We start from the raw sequence: 19633 nt of genomic DNA on the forward strand, positions 1-19633 counted from the left end.
CTATTGTCTGTTTTTTCAGTTTTGCTCATGTTCTACCAGGACCACTGAATGGCTGTTCAGATCAGACAGTTCTGTCTTGTCTGTGGTGTTTCTGTAATATAGTTGTTTTCCCTTTCTATCAGTGTGCCTGTTAGATTCAATACATGAAACCGGAATTGTGCCCCTTTTTTTATTTCATAGATATTAACATTGGATATTTTAATGGTATATTGACTGCCAAACTGGAAATGTCCCCGGTTTTCATATCAGAAATCTGGTCACTTTAGTTTTAGGAATCAGTTTTGAGATAAATATTCTTTAAAAAGTCACAAAGGGTTATTACAAGAACCTACTTATGATAATTTCCCATTTAATATCCATTGCTAGTTTTCAGAATTTAAACACTTTTTGGAGTTTGAAATTGGCATCCAACATGGAAATTAATAACATTTAAAGTATTCAAAAAATGATTTTTTTTCTTATAAAAATTCCCCTAAAAAAGGTCAATTTTAAGCTCAAATAATGCTAAAAAAAAAATTTAACTACAAAAAAAATGGTCATAAAAAAGTTTCCCAGCCAGACAAGGATTGTCCTGACTTTCAAGAATCTCTGAGCTAATTTCCTGCTATTATACACATTTTGCCATGAGGTTAAGAGAAAGTCATTTTAAAGCTAACTTCCTGTAATAAAAAAAATTATGTTATAGTTTGTGATTTCACATGCTATCGTGGGGGGGCCCTCCCCTCCACGTCTATTCCCCTCCACGTCTATCTGTCCATGGCAACGTGCTGTGCAGTTTTCTGGATGCTGTCTGCTCCATTCTGAGTACAAACAAGATAGAAAACAAACGACAAATACAACAAATGCACAGGACAACAAACAATGGATGACAAGAGGAATAAGAGCAGAGACTCAAATACAAAGAAATATCTTATTTTTTATTGTTGAATAGAAGATCCAATCTGCTTGAAGAACAGAAATACTCACAGCAATAATACAATATGGGTAAAACCAGACCAGAGCCCATTTAGAAATGTCCCACTTCACTAAATTCTCTTGTTCTCTCATTCTTTTGCTTTCTCTTTATCTCACACGACTGCACGCACACACATACACTTCATTCTGTAACGATTTGTCTAATCCATAGCTTCGTAATCCATCTTCCCCAAAGCTATCTTTCTCAAGTAAGATAAAAATACTTTGCATTAGAGAAGTCTCCTGCTACCAATCATTATACCTCCGCCCCGGAGAAGACTGGACATCATTTAAGTAGTCGTCACTAAAACAAACATTCTGTTCTTGATGAAAAGACAGGCCTTCGCAGGATCTGCACACACTGGTCCAAATTTCCTTAATAATAATGCATTAGCATCTTAACACTCCCCAAGCAATTAGTCTTGGGTCTGTTTTTAGTACTGGCTATGCCTGTGGGACTACAGTTTGTTGATGTTGGATGGGGGACTTTGGGAATTTAATTTTAAATAGGATAGTTATGAAGGTTCCATATACACCAGTATTGATTGATGAGGGTTATATCATGTCCAGACACATTCTGTTAGAATGTTAATTAAACACTGTTTACCAGGGGATCATCATATTCCAGTTTACATAAACATTGTATTATTAACAAAAAGAGCTTATGGTTGACAAGTGGCTGTGCATTCTTCACCCCTTTAGTATGGAACCTGTTGTATGTTTTTACATTGTTTTATAATGCCCCAACAGATGCACATCTTGAGGAGCATGGCAAACTCAATGGATAATCCATCCATTATACCCGTGTATTGTACTTCTGGTTTTAGGTGACACATTTGATCCCAATCAGAAGGAAATGAATTGAGCATGAAAGCTCAGAAACAAATGGACGCGCACACACACTTACAATACACACACTTACACACATGCACACACTCACAGAAGTTTTATTTTGTACAAGTAATTAGACAGTGTTTCCTGTTTCCCCTTCAGTGCGAGACCCTCGGTCGGTCTCCTGTTGAGCATCCATTGTTGTATGGAGGTTGTGGTCAGAAATGTTCCTGAACAAACCTTTGCCTTCTCATTCAATTCTGTACATCTCCTTTAGTGTACAGATCACAGTACAACGGGCAAATGAAAATACATCGGAACCAAAGAGACTGGCCTCTCCACACGACATTGACAAAATGGTAAAAACATACAAGTGTAAAAAAAAATAAAAAAAATAATCCATAATTTCTATTAAGATACAGCTCTAAACTTTGATAGCAAATGTTAGTAACCTTTCAGCAAATGGATGAGTATGTTATGACAGATTTTTTTAAAGTCACCATCATGACTTATATAACTTACAAGTGTCAAACTGTATATCAAGCCGAGCCAAAGTCTCTCACATTGGAAAAATATGTATTTCAAATGATCAGAAAGCAATTTAATAAATAAAAAGATGGCTCGTCGGAAATGTCCAGTACAGGTAATCTCCCATCTCACTGCTTTGCAATTCCTTACAACAACTTAAGCACATATGTTATTCTGATGGGCCAAGACATAGAACGGAAAGTAAAACAAGTTTGTTTACTTTGTAAAGGAATTATCGGTCATTTTTATTTTGCTCCATTGGGAATCTGAGTAGAGACAGTTGTTGCTCCCATAACTCCAGAGTGTGACTCAGGTTTATCATGGGCCTGCAATCACAAAGCCCCGTGACTCAGGTATATCATGGGCTTCCAATCACAAAGCCCCGTGACTCAGGTATATCATGGGCTTCCAATCAAAGATCTGACCTCTCCACATAGCTGGAAGTGATATCATCTGGTTCGCAACCCACAGCTTGCCTCATGCAAAGTCCGTAGGTAAGCCACTGCAGCACCAAATCCTCTGCAACTTTCTTCCTCCCGAGCCACAAGTGCCAAATCTCACCTTTCCTAAACATTCACTCTGATGCAACCTCACCATACCAGACAATGGGGAGGTCAGGAAAGTGGGTGGTTGGGGTGAGATGGGATAGGGGCTACCACCTGTTAATTATGTGGTTCATGTAGTCCTCTGTGGGCAGCCTGGCTGTCCCCTCGCCCCCCACACCACCCTCCTCTCTGAACAAATCCCGGGGGTCCAGCCCGTGACTCCGAAGCGCCAGGCGGTGCGCACGTCTCTCCAGCTGCCGAGTGTACTGGTAGCGCTGCTGGAAGAGGTCGCGGGCGTAGTCGTACAGCTGCATGTCCAGGTCGTTGAGCTCCTCGATGCGCGCCACCGTGTCGTTGTCCAAGTCCACTCCAGCCGCCCGCGTGCTGTTGTACTGCACAAAGGGGCGGATGAAGCGCAGTCGGAAGGTGCGCTCGAACAGGAACTGCGTCTTGCGCTGATACTCCGTCAGACCGAAGAAGGCCATGTCGCGCAGGTTCTTCTTGGCCGACTCCAGGAGAAGTTGCGAGCGCCGCTTATCGGGCACCGTTGAGAGGTTGTAGCAGCCCACCAGGCTGAGGTCGGCGAGCATGCGCACCTGCCGGTTGTTGGCCAGGTTGTAGGGGCAGTCCATGAACTGTTGCAGGGTGCAGCCTGACCAGTCCGTACCCTCGTAGCAGGGCGGCAGCTCCTCGGGCGTGGGCGTGCGCCCGTCGCACATGTGGAGGGACGTCTTCCAGGTGGCGCCGCGCTGCACGTGGCGCCACTCACTCAGGTAGCGTGACACAGGGTCCCTCAGCAGGGTGATGTAGTAGAACTTCCTGCAAAACACAACAGAGGAAAACCACTTCATGAAAATATCAATACAGTGATATCATACAAAAAATGTAAAATGACTGATGACTGACCATGTTAGCATGATCAAATCTGGTTTTGCTAGCTTTACTCAACATGAGATGAACTATGGAAGCCTTGAAGGATCAACAGTGACCACATAAGATCTCCGTAAGCATTCTACAGACCACTTGAAGTTTTGTCAAAGACCGAAGTGAATTGTGAAGAGCACACCTGTGAAATATATAGTATACATATAATCTATGGGGGGAAAAAGACATTGAAGAATCACGTGTACTTTGTGTCATCACAAATCACTGCTGTGAATATTGACATTGACGGCTGTTTTGATTTTTTGGGGACATTATCGTTAGAGCTTAACTGGATCGTCGCTAACATTCCAGACCTCAGGGACTACGATGGGGTCCAGACCTCGGGGACTACGATGGGGTCCAGACCTCGGGGACTACGATGGGGTCCAGACCTCGGGGACTACGATGGGGTCCAGACCTCGGGGACTACGATGGGGTCCAGACCTCGGGGACTACGATGGGGTCCAGACCTCGGGGACTACGATGGGGTCCAGACCTCGGGGACTACGATGGGGTCCAGACCTCGGGGACTACGATGGGGTCCAGACCTCGGGGACTACGATGGGGTCCAGACCTCGGGGACTACGATGGGGTCCAGACCTCGGGGACTACGATGGGGTCCAGACCTCGGGGACTACGATGGGGTCCAGACCTCGGGGACTACGATGGGGTCCAGACCTCGGGGACTACGATGGGGTCCAGACCTCGGGGACTACGATGGGGTCCAGACCTCGGGGACTACGATGGGGTCCAGACCTCGGGGACTACGATGGGGTCCAGACCTCAGGGACTACGATGGGGTCCAGACCTCAGGGACTACGATGGGGTCCAGACCTCAGGGACTACGATGGGGTCCAGACCAGAGACCTGGATTGAAGCATAATCATCTCCAGAGAGAAAAAAACATTCCTCTGCATCTGTGTAATCAGAAATACCTGTCGTGTAAAGAGGCCTGACCTCGCCGTGTTATTCTACTGCACTGCAGCCAGACAACGGGAAATGCATTCCAGCTCCAGGGGGCAGTCTACGTATGGATTTCTGTTGGCCAACCATGACCTCACCATCCATACCCCCGCCTGCATAACTCTATTCCCCGTTACATACCAGATGAACAAACCACTTCAGTATTCCAACCATTAGACTCCACTGTCTGGCCTGTACATTGAAATTCAATCTGACTGTGGAGAAACAGCAGAGGGTCATTGCTTTTCCAAAACAGATCCTGGTAATATGATTTGAGTTAGAGAGCCGGAGAGAGGGTCCGATAATGATTCAGAGTGATCCCTACACTCTTATCTCCATTGGCGGGGTCATAACACAACCTTTAAACAGAGACAGTGGGGACAGTGATGCCAAGTGAAATTCAAATCAACAGTAGAGCCAACCGCTTCTTTGTTTCCACCCCTGGCTGTATTTTGAGAGAGACAGTGAGGCAACAAGGCAGCCATTTTGTGCCAGGTAACTGAGATGGGGAGAAGAGGGGCCCCTTTTTCTATTTTCCCTCCACTCTGAGGCATTTTGACAGGTGCAGGTCAAAAAGACTTTGAAGGGCTACTTTGGGACAATTGCTCTTCTTATTGTCTCTCAGAGTCCAGTCACGCCCACCCCTGTCAAGTATCAGTGTAGTAGTCATGGTTCAAGACTTCCAGTTTGGAATTCTAGGCCTTTGGGGTATTTGGGATTCTCGGGAAACAAGTGGAAATTCCAGGGTATTTGACCGCATTAGCAAATTATTGTGTAACTAGAGGGATTCGAGTGTGGATAAGATGACATTCCCATGTTGGGAAACACAAGAACTGTTAACTTAGTTTAAAGTAGTTCATTCCCTTTAGCATAGAGATGCACAAAACAAAAGCCTCTGAAGTGAAAGTAGCATTTAGCATCCCACCTCACGTCCCTGCCAGGCCCCCTGCTATGACTAGACAATATAGGAGAGGGAACTAACACGAGGGGGGAATAAGAGCAGTTTTTTGATGAATAGCTGAGCTGGATTGGGGAGAAATGAAGTCTGGAGGTGGGTTACATGTGGGAGTTCTGATCTCATTACAAATTAGCGCTCTTCTCAGTCAACATTGCAAGCGAGTTGGAGAGTACGACACGGCAGGATCCACCCTCTGGGGGGCCTTCACTACACCAGCACACCTGACAGAATGAGATATGATGGGCCTGGAATCAGTGGGTAGAGGGGGGAGAACGTGAGAGAGGGAGTGGTGGGTGAGAGAGAGAGTGGGGGGTGAGAAAAGGAGAACGTGAGAGAGGGAATGGGGGGTGAGAGAGGGAGAACGTGAGAGAGGGAGTGGGGGGATGAGAGAGGGAGTGGGGGGATGAGAGAGGGAGTGGGGGGTGAGAGAGGGAGTGGGGGGGTGAGAGAGGGAGTGGGGGGGTGAGAGAGGGAGTGGGGGGGTGAGAGAGGGAGTGGGGGGGTGAGAGGGAGTGGGGGGTGAGAGAGGGAGTGGGGGGGGTGAGAGAGGGAGTGGGGGGGTGAGAGAGGGAGTGGGGGGGTGAGAGAGGGAGTGGGGGGATGAGAGAGGGAGTGGGGGGATGAGAGAGGGAGTGGGGGGATGAGAGAGGGAGTGGGGGGGTGAGAGAGGGAGTGGGAAGGTGAGAGAGAGAGCTTCCCGACCCAGCCTAGCATAGAGCGGCTCTGTTACAAAGCTGACAAGATGGATGCAGCCTGCTAATACACCCATCCATTATAATACTGGGAGTTTCTCTTGGTGTCTGATCCCTTTTTCTCTAAGAGTTTTCACTAAACACAAAGCTGTTGTATTTGAGTGTGTGTGTCTATCTCTTGCACACACACACACACACACACACACACACACACACACACACACACACACACACACACACACACACACACACACACACACACACACACGAGCTCTCATTCACTCAGGGGACACACACACACACACGGCAACTCTGCACCACTGTTGATGGATGGGCCCCACACTGGCAGAATGTATCAGCCGGAAATGCTGACTGTGCTATTCTAATGGGATAGCAATAACGATCACAATTTTCCACGAGATTGTTATTGCAAAAACATGACAGCGGCTCACAAGATGAGTTTTAAACACAGAACAGGGAGTATTAACCACAAAAGCGCCAGCCATCACTGCACATACAGCACCTGTATACAGCACTAGTTAGGAGGATGACATAACAATGACACTTGATTTACATCCCATTCATTTTGCAGACGCTCTTATCCAGAGCAACTTACAGGAGCAATAAGTGCCTTGCTCCTGGGCACATCTACAGATTTGTCACCTAGTCAGCTGGGGGATTCGAACCAGTGACCATTCGGTTACTGGCCCAACGCTCTTAACCACTGGGGTACCTGACGCCCCCACTGGCAGTATTCATAGAATGTCACGTTGAATCACTGAGAACATGTATTAATTAGTTATACAGTAAATGTCAATGAAGTCAGATACAGGGACAGATTTGGTTTAAAAGCCTTCCTGAGTCAGTGAGTACTGAAATATATTCATCCCTAACCTTAACCCAGTCGTTGCATATCAACAGAGGGCAGGTGATAGTTGTAGCATCTACAGAATATCTTTAGGGGACTATCCAAATAAAATAAGTAGGGCCCTATTTTCTTAAACACTATTAGTGGATTTGGTTATTTCAGCCACACCCGTTGCTGACAGGTGTATAAAATTGAGCACACAGGCATGCAATCTCCATAGACAAACATTGGTAGTAGAATGGCCCGTACTTGAAGAGTTCCGTGACTTTCAACGTGGCACCGTCATTGGATGCCACCTTTCCAACAAGACAGTTGGTCAAATTTCTGCCCTGCTAGTGCTGCCCCGGTCAACAAAGTGCTGTGGAAACTTCTAGGAGCAACAAGGGCTCAGCCGCAAAGTGGTAGGCCACACAAGCTCAGAACGGGATCGCTGATTGCTGAAGCGTGTACCGTGTAAAAATAGTCTGTCCTCAGGTGCAACACTCACTACTGAGTTCTAAACTACCTCTGGACAAGAACTGTTTGTCGGGAGCTTCGTGAAATGGGTTTCCATGGCCGAGCAGCCGCACACAAGACTAAGATCACCATGATGCTAACCGTCGGCTGAAGTGGTGTAAAGCTCGCCGCCATTGGACTCTGGAGCAGTGGAAACTTGTTCTCTAGAGTGATGAATCACGCTTCACCATCTGGATGGACTAATCTGGGTTTGGGGGATGCAAGGAGAACGCTACCTGCCCCAATGCATATTTCCAACCTTAAAGTTTGGTGGAGGGGGAATTATGGTATGGGGCTATTTTCCATGGTTTGGGCTAGGCCCCTTAGTTCCAGTGAAGGGAAATCTTAACACTACAGCGTAGTGACATTCTAGACGATTCTGTGCTTCCTACTTTATGGCAACAGTTTGGGGAAGGCCTTTTCCTGTTTCAGCATGACAATGCCCCCGTGCACAAAGAGAGGTCCATACAGAAATGGTTTGTCGCGATCGGTGTGAAAGAATTTTACTGACCTGCACAAAGCCCTAACCTCAACCCCATCGAACACCTTTGGGATGAATTGGAACGCCGACTGTGAGCCAGGCCTAATTGCCCCACATCAGTGCCCGACCTCACTAAGGCTATTGTGGCTGAATGGAAGCAAGTCCCCGCAGCAATGTTCCAACATCTAGTGGAAAGCCTTCCCAGAAGAGTGGAGGCTATTAAAGCAGCGACCATTATTTTGGAATGAGATGTTGGACAAGCAGGTGTTCATACTTTTTGTTTGGTCATGTAGTTCATTCATCAGATAGCAAAGTTGGCCTTATTGTACATTGCTGTGTTAATATTTGTTTATGGTCATTAGCAGCGTACACATGATCCCCGTTTTATCTTCAAGACGTAGATTGTGCTGACTTATTAGCGCAACATCCATGTCCTAGTTTAAAAACAATAACGTCTTAATTCTGGCATCTTTATGGACGTTCGCCACTTATAAATTAGGAAACACCGACTCATAGGTTCTTATGTGCTAGTAGTAGTCAAACAATCTTCTAACAAACATGCTAGCAGACACTCATTAATAAACACGTCCACCAAAAAAAGAGGGCAAAATCTTTGCTTGCTTTATTGACTTTAATTTCTCAAGGGTATCGGGCAGCATTCGGAATTTTGGATGAAATGCCTGCATCTCGGGCCCAGAAGATATGATATGCATATAACTGGTAGATTTGGATAGAAAACACTCCAAAGTTTCCAAAACTGTTAAAATAGTGTCTGTGAGTATAACAGAACTGATTTGGCAGGCAAAAACCTGAGAAAAATCCATTCAGGAAGTAGTTTTTTTGTTGTTGTAGTTTTCTATTCAATGCCATTACAGTATCCATTGACTTAGGACTCAAATTGCAGTTTCTATGCACTCCACTAGATGTCAACAGTCTTTAGAAATTGTTTCAGGCTTGTATTCTGAAAAATGAAGAAGTTAGAGCAGTCTGAACGAGTGGACCCTAAAGTGTCACAGAGCTTTTTCATGCACAAGACCGAGAGAGTGCCTTTCTTGTTTACCTTTTAAATTGACGACTTTATTGTCCGGTTGAAATATTATCGATTATTTAGGCTAAAAACAACCTGACGATTGAATATAAACATCACTTGGCATGTTTCTATGAACTTTACGGATACAATTTAGATTTTTTTGTCTTCCTGTTTTGACTGAGTTTGAGCCTGTGGATTACTGAAGAAAACGCGCAAACATAACGGAGGTTTTTGGATATTAACAGACTGTATCGAACAAAAGTAACATTTATTGAGTAAATGAATGTCTGCTGAGTGCAACCTTATGAAGATCATCAAAGGTAAGGGATTAATTTTATCTCTATTTCTGACTTGTGTAACTGTTCTACTTGGCTGGTTACTGTTTGTAATGACTTGTCTAGTGGGCTATGTTCTCAAATAATCGTAAGGTATGCTTTCGCCGTAAAGCATTTTAAAAATCTGACACCGTGGTTGGATTCACAAGCAGTTCATCTTTAAACCTATGTAAAATATGTTTTGTTTTCTGAATTTTTATAATGAGTATTTCTGTATTTGAATTTGGCGCCCAGCAGATTCACTGGCTGTTGAAGAGGTGGGACGCTAACGTCTCACGTGCCCAAGAGAGGTTAAAAAAGCATTTGATTCTATCTGATGCTATATGCTGATGACTTGGTACTTCTATCACCAACCAAAGAAGGTCTTCAACAGAACCGTAATATTCCATCGCAATATTATCATAATTGGGCCCTGGCAGTAAAAAAAACAACATAAATCATGATTTCCCCCCCCAAAACAGATGTCAGAAACACAAATATAAATTCACCCTGAACAACACCATAATTGAACATACAAAAAAGTACACATACCTTGGTCTGACCATATCTGCATCAAGACACTTTAATATGGCAGTGAACGCACTCAAAGAAAAAGCCTGCAGAGCATTGTATGCAATAAAAATGAAATTATTCAATATCAACATCCCAATTAGAATTTGGACCAAAATATTTGACAGTGTAATCCTACCAATAGCTCTTTACGGAAGTGAGGTTTGGGGGCCATTCAATAAACTGGACTTTAAAATGTGGGACAAACATCCAATTGAAGCCCTACATGCAGAATTCTGTCGTAAAATTCTACAAGTACAGAGATATACACCAACTAATGCATGTAGGGCAGAATTGGGCCGCTTTCCAGTAGTAATGAAAATACAGAAAAGATCATTAAACTTTTTTTGGCTACATCTAAATTCAAGTCTGCAATTTAAAGCACTTCAAACCCAAGAGCTGAGCCCAGAAACAAGCCCTCTCAGTCAGCTGGTGTTGGACCTAACCAACCAAGCTGACACCAGCACTGCTTCAAAAGAAATCATTCAAATAAACAAAATCATGAACCAATCAAAGGACTCATATTTACAACATTGGAAAAACGAAACAAAATCCCAAAGCCGACTAAATTGCTATCTGACCCTAAACAGAGAATATGAATTGGCTGATTATCTCTACTCTGTCAGAGATACGAAGCAGAGACAGATCCTTACCAAGTACAGGCTGAGTGAGCACCAAATTGGCAATAGAAACCGGCAGACATAAAAAGACATGGCTACCCAAAGAGGTGTATGTGGTCACTGCACGACAGGGAGGTAGAAACAGAGATGCACTTTCTCCTTTACTGTGATAAATATTCCTCACCAAGAGATTCATTATTCACAGAAAAGACCACATTTATTCCACATTTTAACTTATTAAACCCAGAGGAAAAACTAAAAATACTCATGGGCAAAGGAGCAATGGCTCCTCTTGCAGCCAAATATGTATTTGCCTGAGGGACACCGAATAATAACATCTGCATAGTAAACAGTAACTTACTTATTATTACTATTGTTATTATTATTGTTATTATTATTATTGGTATTATTATTGGTATTATTATTGTTATTAATCATTCCAAACAGTAGTGGTATGGGTGGTGATGGTAATGATAGCAGTTTAATGATGGTGATGGTAGTAGTAATGATGATGGTAGTTGTAGTACTGATGTAATGGTGAAGATGACAGTTAGTTATAGTTTCATTTTCCATGTTTGGCTTTTCATATTTATTACATTTCTACTATATTGTTGTTATTTTTGTATTAATTTTGTATTATCATTTACCACCATTTTATATTATTATTTGTTATTGTTTACAATTTTATTACAATGTATATTGTTTACATTGTTGCTTTGGCAATATTGACAATGCTTTTCATGCCAATAAAGCAGCTTGAATTTGAGAGAGCGAGAGAGAGAGAGAGACCGAGAGCGAGACCGAGAGAGAGAGACCAAGAGAGAGAGAGAGACAGAGAGAGATACCGAGAGATACCGAGAGACAGAGAGAGATACTGAGAGACAGAGAGAGAAACAGAAACAGAGAGAGACACACACAGCGAGACACACACACACACACACACACACACACACACAGAGATACGCACACACATAGAGACAGAGACACACACAGAGACACACACACACAGAGACACACATAGACACACACACACACACACACACAGACAGAGAGACACACACACACACAGAGACACAGAGAGAGACACACACACACACACACACACACACACACACACACACACACACACACACACACACGAGAGAAAGAGACACACACACACACACACACACACAGACACAGAGACACAGAGAGAGACAGAGACACACAGAGAGAGAGACACAGAGAGAGAGAGAGGCACACAGAGAGAGACAGACAGACAGACAGACGACAGACAGACGACAGACAGACAGAGACAGAGATTCAAAAGAAGAAGAAAGTTAAATATAACCCCATGACAGAAGAGAATGAGAGAACAGAATGAGGTGAAATGAGAAAGATTGCCATTTCAAAAGAGGAAGGAGAGCAGCCAGGGACTCATATCTTGATTTGTACCCGGGCCACTGCTGCTGCTGCTTAGCCTCCAAATAATGCTAGCGTAGGCACCCTTTTACAACGGGGCCTGTTCCTCGCGTGACACCACATTACACACAGGCATTACAATCATATATCCTCCCACTCACCTGCCATCAGCGCAGGCACACACCATGCCACCGCCCCGGCCATATGTGGGCCAGAACCAAAGGCACCTCAGCCAGTCCCAATGCAGGGAGGGAGATGAGCACTGCAGTGATACACACACACACAAACACACACACAAACACACTGACAGAGACATAATTAGGTGTATTTTCCTTTTACCCCCCCCCCCTCACTTCCAGAATTGCTCTGTCTCTCCTTCTCGCTCTTTTTTGTCTCTCGTCTCACTCTATCCTAAAATCGGTCATCGCCCTCATTTTTTCTTTGCCTTTCCCCCTGATCACACTGTATACCCTCCTCTCTTTCCACATTACCACCTTTCCCCCTGATCACACTGTATACCCTCCTCTCATTCCACATTACCACCTTTCCCCCAGATCACACTGTATACCCTCCTCTCTTTCCACATTACCACCTTTCCACCAGATCACACTGTATACCATCCTCTCTTTCCACATTACCACCTTTCCCCCAGATCACACTGAATACCCTCCTCTCTTTCCACATTACCACCTTTCCCCCAGATCATACTGAATACCCTCCTCTCTTTCCACATTACCACCTTTCCCCCAGATCATACTGAATACCCTCCTCTCTTTCCACATTACCACCTTTCCCCCAGATCATACTGTATACCCTCCTCTCTTTCCACATTACCACCTTTCCCCCAGATCACACTGAATACCCTCCTCTCTTTCCCCCAGATCATACTGTATACCCTCCTCTCTTTCCACATGACCACCTTTCCCCCAGATCATACTGTATACCCTCCTCTCTTTCCACATGACCACCTTTCCCCCAGATCATACTGAATACCCTCCTCTCTTGCCACATTACCACCTTTCCCCCAGATCACACTGAATACCCTCCTCTCTTTCCCCCTGATCATACTGAATACCCTCCTCTCTTTCCCCCAGATCATACTGAATACCCTCCTCTCTTTCCACATTACCACCTTTCCCCCAGATCACACTGAATACCCTCCTCTCTTTCCCCCAGATCATACTGTATACCCTCCTCTCTTTCCACATTACCACCTTTCCCCCAGATCATACTGAATACCGTCCTCTCTTTCCACATTACCACCTTTCCCCCAGATCATACTGAATACCGTCCTCTCTTTCCACATTACCACCTTTCCCCCAGATCATACTGAATACCCTCCTCTCTTGCCACATTACCACCTTTCCCCCAGATCACACTGAATACCCTCCTCTCTTTCCCCCCTGATCATACTGAATACCCTCCTCTCTTTCCCCCAGATCATACTGTATACCCTCCTCTCTTTCCACATTACCACCTTTCCCCCAGATCATACTGAATACCCTCCTCTCTTTCCACATTACCACCTTTCCCCCAGATCACACTGAATACCCTCCTCTCTTTCCCCCAGATCATACTGTATACCCTCCCCTCTTTCCACATGACCACCTTTCCCCCAGATCATACTGTATACCCTCCTCTCTTTCCACATGACCACCTTTCCCCCAGATCATACTGAATACCCTCCTCTCTTGCCACATTATCACCTTTCCCCCAGATCACACTGAATACCCTCCTCTCTTTCCCCCAGATCATACTGAATACCCTCCTCTCTTTCCCCCAGATCGTACTGAATACCGTCCTCTCTTTCCACATTACCACCTTTCCCCCAGATCATACTGTATACCCTCCTCTCTTTCCACATTACCACCTTTCCCCCAGATCATACTGTATACCCTCCTCTCTTTCCACATTACCACCTTTCCCCCAGATCATACTGAATACACTCCTCTCTTTCCACATTACCACCTTTCCCCCAGATCATACTGAATACCCTCCTCTCTTTCCACATTACCACCTTTCCCTCAGATCATACTGAATACCCTCCTCTCTTTCCACATTACCACCTTTCCCCCAGATCATACTGAATACCCTCCTCTCTTTTCACATTACCACCTTTCCACCAGATCATACTGAATACCCTCCTCTTTCCACATTACCACCTTTCCCCCAGATCATACTGTATACCCTCCTCTCTTTCCACATTACCACCTTTCCACCAGATCATACTGAATACCCTCCTCTCTTTCCACATTACCACCTTTCCCCCAGATCATACTGTATACCCTCCTCTCTTTCCACATTACCACCTTTCCCCCAGATCATACTGTATACCCTCCTCTCTTTCCACATTACCACCTTTCCCCCAGATCACACTGAATACCCTCCTCTCTTTCCACATTACCACCTTTCCCCCAGATCACACTGTATACCCTCCTCTCTTTCCACATTACCACCTTTCCCCCAGATCACACTGAATACCCTCCTCTCTTTCCCCCAGATCATACTGTATACCCTCCTCTCTTTCCACATTACCACCTTTCCCCCAGATCACACTGTATACCCTCCTCTCTTTCCACATTACCACCTTTCCACCAGATCACACTGTATACCATCCTCTCTTTCCACATTACCACCTTTCCCCCAGATCACACTGAATACCCTCCTCTCTTTCCACATTACCACCTTTCCCCCAGATCACACTGAATACCCTCCTCTCTTTCCACATTACCACCTTTCCCCCAGATCATACTGAATACCCTCCTCTCTTTCCACATTACCACCTTTCCCCCAGATCATACTGTATACCCTCCTCTCTTTCCACATTACCACCTTTCCCCCAGATCACACTGAATACCCTCCTCTCTTTCCCCCAGATCATACTGTATACCCTCCTCTCTTTCCACATGACCACCTTTCCCCCAGATCATACTGTATACCCTCCTCTCTTTCCACATGACCACCTTTCCCCCAGATCATACTGAATACCCTCCTCTCTTGCCACATTACCACCTTTCCCCCAGATCACACTGAATACCCTCCTCTCTTTCCCCCTGATCATACTGAATACCCTCCTCTCTTTCCCCCAGATCATACTGAATACCCTCCTCTCTTTCCACATTACCACCTTTCCCCCAGATCACACTGAATACCCTCCTCTCTTTCCCCCAGATCATACTGTATACCCTCCTCTCTTTCCACATTACCACCTTTCCCCCAGATCATACTGAATACCGTCCTCTCTTTCCACATTACCACCTTTCCCCCAGATCATACTGAATACCGTCCTCTCTTTCCACATTACCACCTTTCCCCCAGATCATACTGAATACCCTCCTCTCTTGCCACATTACCACCTTTCCCCAGATCACACTGAATACCCTCCTCTCTTTCCCCCTGATCATACTGAATACCCTCCTCTCTTTCCCCCAGATCATACTGTATACCCTCCTCTCTTTCCACATTACCACCTTTCCCCCAGATCATACTGAATACCCTCCTCTCTTTCCACATTACCACCTTTCCCCCAGATCACACTGAATACCCTCCTCTCTTTCCCCCAGATCATACTGTATACCCTCCTCTCTTTCCACATGACCACCTTTCCCCCAGATCATACTGTATACCCTCCTCTCTTTCCACATGACCACCTTTCCCCCAGATCATACTGAATACCCTCCTCTCTTGCCACATTATCACCTTTCCCCCAGATCACACTGAATACCCTCCTCTCTTTCCCCCAGATCATACTGAATACCCTCCTCTCTTTCCCCCAGATCATACTGAATACCGTCCTCTCTTTCCACATTACCACCTTTCCCCCAGATCATACTGTATACCCTCCTCTCTTTCCACATTACCACCTTTCCCCCAGATCATACTGTATACCCTCCTCTCTTTCCACATTACCACCTTTCCCCCAGATCATACTGAATACACTCCTCTCTTTCCACATTACCACCTTTCCCCCAGATCATACTGAATACCCTCCTCTCTTTCCACATTACCACCTTTCCCTCAGATCATACTGAATACCCTCCTCTCTTTCCACATTACCACCTTTCCCCCAGATCATACTGAATACCCTCCTCTCTTTTCACATTACCACCTTTCCACCAGATCATACTGAATACCCTCCTCTCTTTCCACATTACCACCTTTCCCCCAGATCATACTGAATACCCTCCTCTTTCCACATTACCACCTTTCCCCCAGATCATACTGTATACCCTCCTCTCTTTCCACATTACCACCTTTCCACCAGATCATACTGAATACCCTCCTCTCTTTCCACATTACCACCTTTCCCCCAGATCATACTGTATACCCTCCTCTCTTTCCACATTACCACCTTTCCCCCAGATCACACTGAATACCCTCCTCTCTTTCCACATTACCACCTTTCCCCCAGATCACACTGTATACCCTCCTCTCTTTCCACATTACCACCTTTCCCCCAGATCACACTGAATACCCTCCTCTCTTTCCCCCAGATCATACTGTATACCCTCCTCTCTTTCCACATTACCACCTTTCCCCCAGATCACACTGAATACCCTCCTCTCTTTCCCCCAGATCATACTGAATACCCTCCTCTCTTTCCACATTACCACCTTTCCCCCAGATCACACTGAATACCCTCCTCTCTTTCCACATTACCACCTTTCCCCCAGATCATACTGTATACCCTCCTCTCTTTCCACATCACCACCTTTCCTCCAGATCATACTGAATACCCTCCTCTCTTTCCACATGACCACCTTTCCCTCATATCATACTGTATACCCTCCTCTCTTTCCACATTACCACCTTTCCCCCAGATCATACTGAATACCCTCCTCTTTTTCCACATTACCACCTTTCCCCCAGATCACACTGAATACCCTCCTCTCTTTCCACATTACCACCTTTCCCCCAGATCACACTGAATACCCTCCTCTCTTTCCACATTACCACCTTTCCCCCAGATCATACTGAATACCCTCCTCTCTTTCCACATTACCACCTTTCCCCCAGATCACACTGAATACCCTCCTCTCTTTCCACATTACCACCTTTCCCCCAGATCACACTGAATACCCTCCTCTCTTTCCCCCAGATCATACTGAATACCCTCCTCTCTTTCCCCCAGATCACACTGAATACCCTCCTCTCTTTCCCCCAGATCATACTGAATACCCTCTTCTCTTTCCCCCAGATCATACTGAATACCCTCCTCTTTCCCCATTACCACCAATATTCCCTCCAACTTTTTAATCTCGCTCTGTCACCCCTCTTTCTCCATCTCCTGCTCATCTTCCCATCTCTGTTGTTGCCAGAGCACATTGGTAAGAGGCCAAGGGGTTCCAACAGTCACGGACAGTCCTGACACCTGATGGGGGTGGTGGTATCACCCAACTCCCCCTGTTTCCAGGGTGATTAAACTAGGTGGCCACGTGCATGACCTGACACTTTAGAAGGTGGCTGCACGACCCAATAACCTGGTAATTACTTACCTGCCCACTTAATGCACGGCCAGTCAGTATTAATACGGGCCGAGGCCATAGCCTTATTACTGAGACGCAGCAGGCTGGTCATACGGCTCAGGCTTTAGCTCTGTTGACTGACACTTTGCTGAAGTAGTGCTGCTTGATTCGCTCTGCTTTCTCAAGCACTTTAGCGCGTGGCTCAAACTATGCCCATTTGAAATATAGACATGTCCCTTCTTTGGCCATGTGATTGCGTTTTGGTGTGTAGTCTGTGTGTGTATGTGTGTGACTACAGTTTCAGAGTGTGTGTGAAACAGAGTGTGTGTGTGTGCGCGCAATTGTGTGAATCTATGAATGTATGTGTTTGAATGTGTATGTTTCTCTAAGAGTAGGTCATTAAGGAAAGCGAGGCACAGTGGGACGTGTCTTAAGACCCCCATGTGATATTAATGAGTCACTCCTCAGTCCTCTTTCTTGGCAGCAAAACAAACCCTCTGTGGCTCTATGGATGACAAGGATTACCAATGCCTCGCTCCAATGCCAGTTGCAGGGGACTACTACAATCTGAAACTAATTACTTTCTACGCGACAAACAGGAAATAGGGAAAGCCCTGCATTTCTAAGCGGGGGACATCGGAGCCAAAAGGGACAGTAAGAAACGGATGAAGGCAAAGTCTATGATTCTCTTCACTGCATTTACTGGCGGGACGTCATTTACTGGCGGGACGCCGCCAACTGGCGGGACGTCAGCCCCTGAATATACCGCCCGAGTAAAGAGTTGAGAACACAACAAGGCAACAAATTACAACACAATATCACAGTGCAATGTCCTATTGACACCAACATCCTGGGCCTCTGACACCAACATTCCAGTACTTCAGGTGGGGGCAACAGTTCTAGGCAGGGGAGCCGACCCTGCCTATACAATGGTAGGGGAGCCGACCCTGCCTATACAACGGTAGGGGAGCCGACCCTGCCTATACAACGGTAGTGGAGCCGACCCTGCCTATACAACGGTAGGGGAGCCGACCCTGCCTATACAACGGTAGGGGAGCCGACCCTGCCTATACAACGGTAGGGGAGCCGACCCTGCCTATACAACGGTAGGGGAGCCGACCCTGCCTATACAACGGTAGGGGAGCCGACCCTGCCTATACAACGGTAGGGGAGCCGACCCTGCCTATACAACGGTAGGGGAGCCGACCCTGCCTATACAACGGTAGGGGAGCCGACCCTTTCTATACAACGGTAGGGGAGCCGACCCTTTCTATACAACGGTAGGGGAGCCGACCCTTTCTATACAACGGTAGGGGAGCCGACCCTGTCTATGCAACGGTAGGGGAGCCGACCCTGCCTATGCAACGGTAGGGGAGCCGACCCTGCCTATGCAACGGTAGGGGAGCCGACCCTGCCTATGCAACGGTAGGGGAGCCGACCCTGCCTATGCAACGGTAGGGGAGCCGACCCTGCCTATGCAACGGTAGGGGAGCCGACCCTGCCTATGCAACGGTAGGGGAGCCGACCCTGCCTATGCAACGGTAGGGGAGCCGACCCTGCCTATGCAACGGTAGGGGAGCCGACCCTGCCTATGCAACGGTAGGGGAGCCGACCCTTTCTATACAACGGTAGGGGAGCCGACCCTGCCTATACAATGGTAGGGGAGCCGGCCCTGCCTATGCAACGGTAGGGGAGCCGGCCCTGCCTATACAACGGTAGTGGAGCCGACCCTGCCTATACAACGGTAGGGGAGATGCTAATATTCTCCTTCCCAGAAGGATGGGCAGATTTCTGAAGAGCCATATCAGAGAGGTCTGTGGTTCTGTGACTAGTTCTGGAGCAAGTGTGGAGTGAAGTACGCTCCTCCACAGGTTAGGAGCTAAAGGATACCAGAAAGCTACTGTGAACTTGCTTCCTCCTGTCAGGTTCTTCCACATCAGTTCAGATGGAAGAGAGGAGATGAGCCACTATCGAGATGCACCCGCTCTCGTGCT

General features: G+C 46.2%; 1 protein-coding gene across 1 annotated transcript in view; it reads right to left on the reverse strand.

The window, feature by feature from the left end:
• Positions 1-896: 896 nt before the first annotated feature.
• The window catches only part of hs6st1b (heparan sulfate 6-O-sulfotransferase 1b), a 118691-nt gene continuing 99954 nt past the window's right edge, over positions 897-19633 (reverse strand). The window contains exon 2 of the mRNA XM_055881811.1: positions 897-3677. Coding sequence (XP_055737786.1) covers positions 2966-3677 — 712 coding nt within the window. The 3' untranslated portion in view covers positions 897-2965. The remainder of the gene's footprint in view (positions 3678-19633) is intronic.

Source organism: Salvelinus fontinalis, chromosome 25 (assembly GCF_029448725.1).
Source record: "Salvelinus fontinalis isolate EN_2023a chromosome 25, ASM2944872v1, whole genome shotgun sequence".
Taxonomy (NCBI): Eukaryota; Metazoa; Chordata; class Actinopteri; order Salmoniformes; family Salmonidae; genus Salvelinus; species Salvelinus fontinalis.